The 11,540-nt window shown below is 53.0% G+C and overlaps 1 protein-coding gene across 1 annotated transcript in view; it reads right to left on the reverse strand.

The window, feature by feature from the left end:
• Positions 1-11,540, reverse strand: part of PPP2R2C (protein phosphatase 2 regulatory subunit Bgamma) — a 142,141-nt gene that overhangs the window by 46,591 nt on the left and 84,010 nt on the right. Inside the window, exons 2-4 of the mRNA XM_007463822.1 lie at positions 7,297-7,394; positions 4,948-5,113; positions 2,267-2,379 (exon numbers count right to left, since the gene is read on the reverse strand). Of these exons, the coding sequence (XP_007463884.1) occupies positions 2,267-2,379; positions 4,948-5,113; positions 7,297-7,394 (377 nt within the window). The remainder of the gene's footprint in view (positions 1-2,266; positions 2,380-4,947; positions 5,114-7,296; positions 7,395-11,540) is intronic.

Genomic DNA, 11,540 nt, shown 5'->3' on the forward strand with positions numbered 1-11,540 from the left:
CCTGTGTGTTCCTGTGTCACAGAGCTGACCTCCAGTGTGGGGGTGACTCCATGCCTATTTCCTTGGGGGCCTGGGTGCACTTTGGGGGTAGGCACTCAGTCTCACCTTGCTCAGCTCTGGGATCCCAGAGACCTAGCACAGGGCCTAGCAGAGAGCAGGTTCTCAGTAAATAATAGCTGCCTCTAGCACAAATGGCCCAGATTAGGTAGAGAGCTTCACAGGGTTCGGGAGGCTTGGGTGAACTGGGGAGGAGACAAGGTGAGAGGCTGGATGAGGAAGGACCCCGGCACCCACGTTCTTTCCCCCTTTCTTCTCCTTCAGCCTCAGTTTACAGTTAAGTGCCATTTCGGGATGTGTGTGACATACAGAGAAAAATCTCAGACGCTGGGTGGAAATAAACAAGATTCCCATGGGCCACTGGCTCTGCCGCAAATGCCAGGCCAATCAAGAGGTGATAATTGCCTCCTCCCACCAGATGAAACCCTCATAAACTTTCTTGGGGCTTGGAGGTGGGGGGAGCGGGGAGGCACCCTCACTCCCGTTATTCAATGTCAAAGCTAATTGGCTTCCCTGCTTTCTCAGAATTTATTTGTGCAATTTGCCAGTCATTTAGAGGCCAATGTGTTTAAACATTTATTCCTCCTCCTGGGAACAACATTGATTGCCATTTCATATTTATGACAGTCGGCTGGGTGCTGAGTGCGGGGCGCTTGCTAAGCCGTTGCAGAGAAAACGAGTCGTTATCTCCTGTTTGCTGGTGAGGAAACTGAGGCACAGAGCAGGGAAACGGCCACAGCCATCTGACCAGCGGTGGTGGGTCTGTGAGCAGTTTGGGAGCCTGGAGGGGCCTTAGCACCACCGCGGCACCAGGCAGCACCACTGCCCACTCGGAGCAGCAAACACGGCCACGGTAGGAACCCAGGGAGACAGCATTCCGTGTGATGTGAACTCAGACCTTTCAAATCTGCTGAAGAGCGCAGTCACCTCCCGACACTCATCCTCGTTCAGTCTTGGGACTCAGGCCCCCTCCCTGAGCAGGGCCTGTCCCAGGCTTAGACCGGATCTGCCCCCAGACTCTTCATGCACTGTGGCCTCCTGGTGCCTAGAGCAGGGCTGTGCGGCACACAGCAGGTGCTCAGTAAGTGTGGCTGAATGAATAAATCTGGCATCACCTCCAGCAAACACATGGGTGGCTGAAAGCACCCACCCTCTTCCAGGCACGGTTCTGGAAGCCAGGGACGGACAAGGCGGCCTCAGTGTGCTTCCTGCAAGAAGCCGCTAACCATCCCCATGGCTCCCCTGGGAGGCAGGAACTTCACTTCCACTTCACGGAGGAGACTGGATGCTGATGCTGACTGTGGAGCTAGACTTCCCTGGGTTTGGATCCAGCTCTCAGTTTCCTCATCTGTAAAATGGGGATGACAGTCACATACCCACTACAGGATTTTGCTGAGGACTGAATGATTTTATAGCCAGAGTGCTTGGGAGACACATGCTCAAGTGTCTGTTCTTGTTCCAGATGAGGAATCAGAGGCTCGTGGTGGCCAAGAGCCCTGCCCAGGGTCACACCACCAGGACGCGGCGGAGGCAGGATTTGAACCCGGGTCCTGTGACTCCAGAACTCTTTCATATCTCCCAGCCTCCCCGCTGAAGAAACATGAGTCCTTTTGCTTTTCATCGCGTTGAGAGCAAAAGCTTGCCTTCACACGGCTCTGCCACTTAACCCTTCCAGGCCGCTCTTACATCAAGGCAATCTTTGCACTGAGCCTTCATAAAGGCTGCAAGAATCACAAGTTCTGGGTGTCCCTCCGACCCTCGGCAAAGGGCCGGCCACCCACAACGCTCCGCTCATAGGTTCTCCTCCTGGCTCTGCCACTTGCTCAGCTGAGCTGCTCTGGGACAGTTGCTGCCTCTCTCTGGGCCTCCGTTTCCCTATTTGTATAACAAGGGATTAGAGAACATGCTCTCCAGCCTCGGGTGCAGCTGAAAAGGGCTTCATGGACACGCATCACCTTGCCTCATCCTCACGGGACTTCCAGAAGAAAGATGATCCTCTCTGCTTTGCTGGGGAGGAAACTGAGGCACAGAGCAGGAAAATGATGGTGGCCACCCAGCAAGCAAGCAGCCCGGCTTCTTAAGTTCTGGATCAGAACCTGACCGTGGTTCAGATCGCCATGGCCCCTCCAGTCCTGAAATCCTCGCTGTGTAATAAACAAAGCACAAACTGCTCCTGGCTTGCCGGAACTGTCCGTGTGCCACATCTTACCTGCAGTGACGTCACCGTGGACAGGTCTTTAAGCTTCCCCTCCTCATCTTTCAGGTTATAACCCTCGGGCCTCTTATCACGTTCGGTAATCTTCCATAGTTTGATAGTTTTATCTTTAAAAATAGAACAAAGTGAGACAAGACACATGATGAACACCCGCATGGAGAATGGAGTACCCACTCGAGTCTGCTAGATAAGGGTGCATCAACCCACAAGTTCCTTAACCTTATCCTGTTCGTGGACATGAAGTTTCTTTCTAATTTGACTCCTTCTGTCAACTGATGCTACGAAAATCTTTGCAAAGGGAACGTTGGTCGTCACGCTCGAGCTCCTCACAATGGATCCCAAAGGTGAAACTGTTAGGTCAAAGGGCATGACCCTTTCAAGGGCAGTTATCAGTCTTTCAACTAATTTCCGCAAAAACTGTACTAACGAAGCTTCCTGTTTTTTACACTTCATTGGCGTCCTATTTCCTGAGATGCATCCCGCCCATCCAGAAACTCAGCTCTCCGGAAGCCTCACTTCTCTGGAATCCTGCCAAGAACATCAAACGAGTAACCTTTACCAGCTGTGATGGTTCATTTTCGATGTCAACCTGGCTAAGCCACGCTACTCAGATATTTGGTCAGATGTGTGGATGTCACTCTGAAGGTATTCTCTAAGATGAGATTAACTTTTAAATCCATGGACTAAAGCAGATTATCCTCCACAATGTGGGTGGGCCTCCTCCAATCAGCTGAAGGCTTTAGAGAAAAAAGACCGAGGTCCCCTGAGGAAGAGGGAGCTCTGCCAGCAGATGGCCTTCAGACTCGAGCTGTAGCATCAGCCCTTCGCTGGGTCTCCAGCCCGCCCTGCGGATTTTGGACTTGCCAGCCTCCACAATCAGGCACGCCAATTCCTGAAAATAAACCTCTCCTTATGTATCTATATCTAAGTCTACATCTATATCCATATCTCTGTCTACACTCACGCACACACATACACCCATCCTATTAGCTCTGTTTCTCTGAGAACCCTTACTAGTACAGCAGCCAAAACAATCACCTCTATGCTCCTGAAGAGGAAGGGGAGAAAATTGCTATCAATTAAACACTTGACAGGTGCCCATGGACAGGCTACTAGGAAAGGGTGGAGCTGGGATTCAAAGCTGGGGGTGGGAAGCTTTGAGGGTGTGGGTGTTAGGAAATTCCTGAAGCTGACCTTTCCTCCAAAGAGGCGGGCAGAGAATGACACTCTGTTAAATGTTTAAAAACAAAAAAGCAGCACGTGAACGAGGCTCAGTTGCCGGCCCTGTTCTAAGCTCCTTACGATGTCATTTCCTTCCATCTTCCCCAAAACCCTATGAGGCAAGAACAGCCATCAAGTTCAGAAGAGGAAGTGGCAGGGCCAGGGTGTTAACTGCATTAGGGGCTCCTGCCCTGGGTGACCTATTCTGGTGGTGGGGGACCTCTCACTGCCTCTGTTCCAGCACCTGGGAAGGGCCCCTCTGCCTCTGAGGCGGGGTTTGCTGAACATGACTCCGAGCCAGGCACCCCTCAGGGGACACAGACAATCAGAATGGCAGGAGCTCCATAGGGCAAGCCCTGGAGGGTCGGCAGGGTGGGAAGGCCCACAGGAAGGACACCTTGCTCTGCTGAGCGGTCAGGGAAGGCTCAGTGGGAGCTGACACCCAGCGGAGGCCTAAGGGATGAGGCGGGGTGTTGGCCAGGTTGGGGTAGGGAGATCCGGCCTTCAGACACAGAGATGGGTTGGTGGCTTCAGTCTGACAGGTTTCAGGGATGCCGTGAAGACCGCCCTAAGGAGTCTGACTCCCTTGGGAAGGCAGGTGGCATCATCTTATAAGACTCATCCACCCTGGAGCAGTACTGGCTGGTCTTGGGGTGCTGGGTGGGCAACACCTCCCTCCACCCTTGTCGCAACTCCAGAGGGAGCACAGGTGAGGAAACTGAGGCTCAGAGAAGCAAGGCCACTCCCCAAGGTCCCCAGGCTGGGACAGAAGCCAGGACCCTCCTAGCTCCCACCCCAGGAGCCTTTTATGATGGGGCTGAGAGGTGAAGGAGGATGTGCAGGTGGATGTGAAGGTGGGAAGCGGGGCCTCTGGCTCCAGGCCCACTGCCGGCAGAGGCCAGATGGCCCCAGGAACCGCAGCCTCTGAGTGGACCGCAGCAAAGCAGGGGTCTGGCTGGGAGCCTCCCTGGGGATGCGTACCGTCTCCCAGAGGCAGATGGCCAGCGGCCAGGCAACCAGCGCTCCTCCTGTACCATCCACTGAGGACCCCAGATCACCCAGTGACACCCTCCCCTCTGGGGTGGTCTGGGATTCTGGGGGTTGTGGATAAAGAGGCAAGTCTGAATTGAGTGTTGACTGTTTCCCTTGACCTGGCCTCCTTTGTCCGTCCCCAAAGTAAAGTATTCACGGACATGCCCAAGGAGCTGCTATTTGCAGCAGAGGGAATAAGCCCCCGGCCGACCACCAGGAGAGGGTGAACAAGTGTATTCACTGCATGGAATTTACCCGCTGCTCAAAATACTATTTTTCAGGAGTTCGAAAGACCTAGGAAAATGCTCACAATGTAAGTGAGGTGAAAAATGGCATTTGATGACAAATTGCTACAGTATGTGTGCACAAGAGCACGCAGGCCTACACACACGTGCACACACATGCGCACGCACACGCCTCACCGTTGGTGGACAGCAGGGAGTGGGCGGCATTCTGCTGAGGGAGCCACTTGATCTTGTTGATTTTCTCCTCTATCTCCAGACTCTTGAGATAGTCGAACTCCGGCTCGTGGCTCTGGAAAGTGCTGTAGACGTCATACTCGCCCTGGCTGTGCGGCGCATTTTTACTCTGCAAGGAAACCGGACCCTGAACTCCAGGATGGTGGGGCGGGGCGGAAGCCAGCACTGGGACAGGGACGGGACTGGTCCAACCCACGCAGGGCCTGGAACAGCCATGGCGACCGGGCATCCAAGCAAGGGTCCAGGGAAACTCTCTGCTTTTTAAATGGCCAGTACCTTGCTGTGCAGCCATGGCCAAACTCCATCACCTCCTCCGTCCAGTAAGCAAGAACAAGGGCAACCACGTCAGCTCATGTCTACTGAGCACCTACTGTACGCAGGGCACTGAGCTAAGTGCTGCTCACGCCTCCTCTCATTCTATCCTCGACGCCCCTCTGTGATGGGCACCATGACTCCCCCCGCTTTACAGATGAGCAACCGGAGGCTCAGAGGTGAGTCGACCCCCCGCCCCCGAAGCCACGTGTCCACAAAGTGCTGTCACTCACTCCACTGAGGTCTGTCTGGCACCAAGGCCAAGGCTCTGATCTGCTCCCACATCCTTGTGTCCAACTTGGGTCTGACTCGAGGAATGAACGCATTTTGGAGCAGATTTAACATTGGGGCCAGACACCCTGCAATGTCAGACAGACATCGGGATAGACTGGGATAGGGTATCCTCCCCCCAGCTTTCCTGAGCGGGTCCCCTTCTGGTTTAGGCAGCCAAGCTCATTACAGTAAGGACCTCCTGGTGGAGGCCCCAAGATAGTGAGGTGGTGAGTCCATCGCAGGTACCGGGGACTACTTGCTGGTAGACAATTCAAGTTCATATGACAACATGAAACTGCAACTAAAACTGCCTGGGAGCAAAACAAAGGTAGTCAGCCAAGCACAATTTCAAGTTTTCTGTTGGTTTTTCAAAAGTATCTACTTATAGATTTCTCTTCCTGCTGTGCTTTTGGAAAGCTTTAAAGTTCTTCAATATCTTTGCCTCTAATTCACTCCATCTCCTGTAAGCACTGGCTATGGAGAAGGTCAGTGGGACCAGAATTAAGAAAAAAATTAAAGGAAGAAATATTCAAAACTGAGAAACTTGCACATCTACCGATTATTTGATTTCTTTCTGCAATTTGGCAAAAAGAAGACTTGGCTTTGCAATCCCCAGTGGGATCCTCTGGTCCTTCTCATGAATCAAAGCGCTCCAGCCACAGTACTGGGCTCACCAGATAACCAATTTCTCAGCTATCTGCTTTCTGGCTATGTGTTCTTGGTAAGTTATTGCAACCCTCTGAGCTCTGATCTCCTCATCTGTAAAATGAGGATGACAATAGCACCTAATGGCACCACGAGGGCTGTCACGAGGGAGGGTTATGGGAGTGAACACAGGTGAAGTCAGAGCTCAGGGAACGTCAGCTGTGGGGAGGATGCTGAGGAACGGGAGGGGGGAGGATGCTACTGCAGCTCCTCTGCCCCCTTCATCCTCCCTCCTGCCCCCTCTTCTTCTGTCCCTCCCCCCTACCTCTTCCTCCCCGACCTTGGTGTCACCTTAGATCCTGTCTTCAGCATCTAATCCCAGCCCCGAAAGGCAGGGTGGTGTGTGAGTGACAGACCACACCCAGTCCTGGTTTCCATCCCTGGTCTTTGCTCACTAGCTGGGTGACTGTGCAGGCGTCCTCATCTATGAAACGGGGTGTCAGTCCCCACCCTCAGAGGTGGGCAGTGAAGAGTGACTGGGAAAAGCACGTGGAGAACGAAGTGAGGAGTCTGCATGTAGTAGGTGCTCAACAAATGGGGCCTTTTAAGCACCAGGTTCTTCCAGTGGTTCAGAAAGACTGCCTCGGGTAGGCTGTTCCAGACAGCAGACCTCCCTGGGGCAAGGCCCGGGGCTGAGCAAAAGCGCCAACGCCAGACAGAGGGCCACCCACAGCTGCGGAAGGGTCCGTCCTCCCCTCCACCCGGCTCTGGCCGGACAGCACCAGCGCATGGAGGCAGAGGGCAGTTTAATCAGGAGTCTGTTTCTCCAGGGTCTAGGACACAGTGACCAATCAGCAAACTTCCACTCAGAAGAGGGGGCTCAGAATATGGTGCTGTGAGTCGACCCGGTGGACTCCCTTCCCTGGGCCTGCCCGGTCCCATCCCTGCATGCCGCGGCGCCCTTTCATCCAGCCCAGGCATCCCGGCGGGATGCCCAGAGGCCCCCTGCGGGTTAAAGCCCGGGTTGAGCCGTAGTCCCCCTCCCACCAGGCCCCGCCGCACCTCCGGTTCCCGCTGGAAGATGACGACCCGGCCACCCTTGTCGCCGGTGGCCAGCAGCTCCCCCGTGTGGTTGAACTCGACGGTAGAGATGATATCGGCTGTGGTGGAACAGAGACAGGAGGATGTGGCTCATTAGGACCCAGTGCTGTGCAGGTGGCCAAAGCTGCGCACCCAGCCCCAGGGCCCCCATCGGATAGCAAGAGCACAGACCAGGGGCCCGGCCCCCTCCCCGCTGGCCGTGGGACAGAGACCCGTTCACGGGTGTCTTTCCTTCCTTCCTGCTCCCCTTCCTCCTGAAGCAGTCTGGGGGTTTCCTCGTGTGCTGACCAGGTGACTGGGATGCAGATCTGACACTCACTAGCCCAACTCTGGGGGCCACAGAGACCAACTGTACCCCTCCCTGCCTCCACTGAGCTCCCCATGGATGGCACCCCCGTAACCTTCACATTCCTGGCCTGGACCCTGTAGGCACCAAAAGCTCTAGTAAGGCTTCAGCACAATGGATCTCCTTTCAAACAAACCACACATCTGACTACTCCTCCTGGCAGCCCCAGGCAGGTTCTCATACTGTGTCCTCCTTCCAGCCGCCAGGATGATGGCCCACCCCTCCCCCACCCCGACTCATGGGGTATTTCTGCTCAAACCCCCTCCTCCGCATCCTTCTCTGCCTCAAATGAAGGCAGTTCCATCCTCCCGCTGGCTCGGGCCCGAGCCTTTGGGTCACCGTGACTCTCCCCTCTCTCTCTCACCCTCCACATCCAGTCCTATTGTCTCAGCCTTCAAGATACATCCAGATTCCATCACTTCTCCCGCCTCTCGCCTGGATGACTGCAACGGTCTCCCATCCGATCCCCTCCACTTCTCCTGGCCCAGACACAAGCTGGTCTCCACAGAGCAGCCAGAGGGAGCCTTCTCGGACCCCTCTAGCGGCTCCCCACCGACAGAGGAAAAGCGAAGGTCTTCAGAGTATCTAAAGCCTTGAGTGACCTGTGGCCCCCCGAGGCAGGCCACGTCAGGAGCCCAAATCTTCACCCTGTCCCGCACCTGCCCCTGGCACTTGGCATTGCCTCCCACCCTGGGCCGGGTACCGTGCCCTGTGATGGGCTTTGGCCTGCGGGACGCCAGCAGACAAGCCGCCGTCCTGCGCTTCTGCCGCGGCCCCGGAGGAGGACCTGCCCAGGCCCGCAGCAAAGCCGCCCAGCTGAGCTGCCTGGTCACCCAGTCCAACCAAGCCTAGATCGGCGGGGTTGGCAGATGCGTGACAAAAAATGTTAGTGTTGAATGCCCCGTGTTTTAACTCAATGAAAGGTAACGGATCCCTACCCCAATTCCTACTACTCTCAGCCCTGCCCTCCCACTCCGACTCAGGCTCCCTGCTGATTCTCAAAATACCAGCTACCTTTTGTCTCAAGAACTGCTCTCTCAGCCTCCAGTGGTTTTCCCAGTCCTATTTGCTATTCCATACATGCCTTTTCCTTTTCCAATCACGTGCCTTCAGAGGCAGCTCCTGACCCGCACTGGCCTCTGAGCCACAGGTAAATGCCAGCTCTGACGGCAAAAGGAAAGAGGACAGAGGGAAGGTGGTTCAGAAGCAGGATAATGGGCTGGATGTACTCACTGATCAGGATAAGAGCACGTTTCATTAAACTTAAAAATAAAGGGAATAACAAACAAGGAGAGCCGCTCTTTGGGATCACGGAGATGCTCTCTGAGTGTGGAATTGGCCCGGCTGCCTGACACTTGTCCCTGTGTGGGCAGCCTGCCTGGCCCAGGGCCACAGGAGGGCCACAGCCGGAGGCACAGCCCAGCAGTGCCGGGTTCCTGCCCGTGGCTCTGGTTCTTGCTGTTTCATGTCAGCACGCCCTTAGCGGGGAAGAGCAGGATATAAAACTGTATGTAAAATGTCTTTAATTATATAGACCAGTGATCACAGCCATGCTGAACAGCAAACAAACTGGGCAGAGGGAAAACAAGCTGGAAGAGACTTTTCTACCACGTTAAACAGAGATTGCTTTAGGGCGGTTGAAAGAAAATATTTTTTTCCTTCTCTTTCTATGTTTCCATGTTTTCTAGATCTTCTGTAATGAATGTATATTTCTTAATAGCTTTACTGAGGTGTAACTGATATACACAAAAATGCACACTTTTAATGTATGCAATTTAATGAGTTTGGACATATGCATAGTATATATGATTTTTATGATGGAAGAATAACAATGCTATTAAATTAAAACGCCAATGTAACCACTGGTATCCAGAGCAAATGTGGTCCATAAATGCTGGGCAGCTACCACAGTAACAGACAATAACATCTGCAGGCAATTTACAATTTATATGTCAGTTTTATATCCACTGCCTCCTTTGAACCTCATGCCAGCCCCTGAGGGAGCTGTGACTATCATTTCTATTGGCAACTGAGGAGATGGATGGAGGCCCATCCACAGTGACAACCCCCTGAGCTGTTCATCGACCGATCTGAAGTCCTGGGTTGGAGTCCTGGCTTCAACGCCTGGGTTACGTGACCTTGGGTGGGCTGCCTCACTGCTCTGCGACTCAGTGTTGTCATCTGTAGCATGGCTATAGTACGGTTTTCCCGTGATTAGAAACTCAAGAGAGATGTTGGAGGTGAGAGAGTTTGGGAGGGCTGAAGGACCGTACACCAAGGAATGATGAATGACCAAAATTTACCAGACAGAAAGTCAAAGCTTTTTCTCATCTTTGCTTCTGGCCTCCACAGGAGTGGCAGCTGCCAGCTCAGAAATGTGCCAGATAAATCTGAGATTCAACCTCACTCTACAGGTTTGGGAGTCCTGACCACCCCCTCCAGTCCCCTTCTGCAAACATCTACAGAGCAACTACAGATCTCAGGCCAGGGCACTGCTTCCTCCGTCCCAGGAAGGGGCTGGTGGGTATTTAACGTCCATTCATTGTTACAGTAAGTGTCTTCTAGAGCTTGCCTTAGGAAAAGTTACCTCCCCTGAGAGCTGGAAGTTGTCATCAGTAAAATCATGCAATTGGAAAGTCCATGCTCTCATTTTGGAATGTTTGACACATCTCCAGCCTCAATACCACCTCCCCCAGGAAGCCTTCCTGGAGAGCCCTCCTGCCCCCCAGTACAGTAGTCTCTCCTACAACTGTGGTCTCATGCCCACTATGTGCCCCTCATTAGATGTCAGGCCCTGCAGGGGAGACAGCAGTTGGAGGAAGAGGCAACACTGGGTGAGCTTCTTATTTTCATGGCTTTTAGCCTGAGGACAGGTCCCAGTCTGTGCCACGTGGCTACTGAAACTCAGATAGAAAGTCATACTTTTAGGCTCTATAAACCAGAAGACAGGATCCGGGGAAATCCTAGTAGCTGCAAAATGAGGTATTTAATCCTGGAAATGGGGTCTAAAGAGCAGTCCCCAAATGCAACACATAAACTCTGCCTCAATCTTTAGCTGGCTGCAAACTGCACGTGTACACACGATAGACTCCAGGCAGAGCTGCTAAGGCTAAAAGACATGAACCAGGATTTATGCTGGGACAGAGTTCGAAGTTGAGTTCAACCAAGTTAACTGCTTACAAATGCAAAACCAAACCAAACCACTCTTTGGAGGGACATGCTAAACATCTAGGGTCTCTACGGTATTGTCATTCTCAACACCCAGGATATTCTCCAAAGTTATACGAAGATATACAAAGAAATAGGAAAATATCGCTCATACTGAATAAAAAGACAATCAAGGAAAGAGACCCTGAAGTTCCCGGGATCCTGGGATTAGCAAATGCAGATTTTTAAAGTAGCTATTATAACTATGTCCAAGGATATAAAGGAAAATTTGCTCTCACTGCATGAAAAGAAAGGAAATTTCAACAGAGAAACAGAAACTATTTTAAAAATAGCTAAATGGACAATGTATAACTGAGAAATACCACATATGAAAATCACTGAATTGCTTAACAGGAAATTTGAGATGACAGAAGAAAGAGTTAGTAAACGTGAAAATATATCGATAGAAATTATGGAACCTGAAGGACTGAGAGAAAATAAATTTAAAAAGATAAAGCACAGCGGGGCTTCCCTGGTGGCGCAGTGGTTGAGAGTCCGCCTGCCGGTGCAGGGGACACGGGTTCGTGCCCCGGTCCGGGAAGATCCCACGTGCCGCGGAGCGGCTGGGCCCGTGAGCCATGGCCGCTGAGCCTACGCGTCCGGAGCCTGTGCTCCGCAACGGGAGAGGCCACAGCAGTGAGAGGCCCGCGTA

The sequence above is a fragment of the Lipotes vexillifer genome, unplaced genomic scaffold, assembly GCF_000442215.2.
Source record: "Lipotes vexillifer unplaced genomic scaffold, Lipotes_vexillifer_v1.1 scaffold49, whole genome shotgun sequence".
Classification (NCBI taxonomy): domain Eukaryota; kingdom Metazoa; phylum Chordata; class Mammalia; order Artiodactyla; family Lipotidae; genus Lipotes; species Lipotes vexillifer.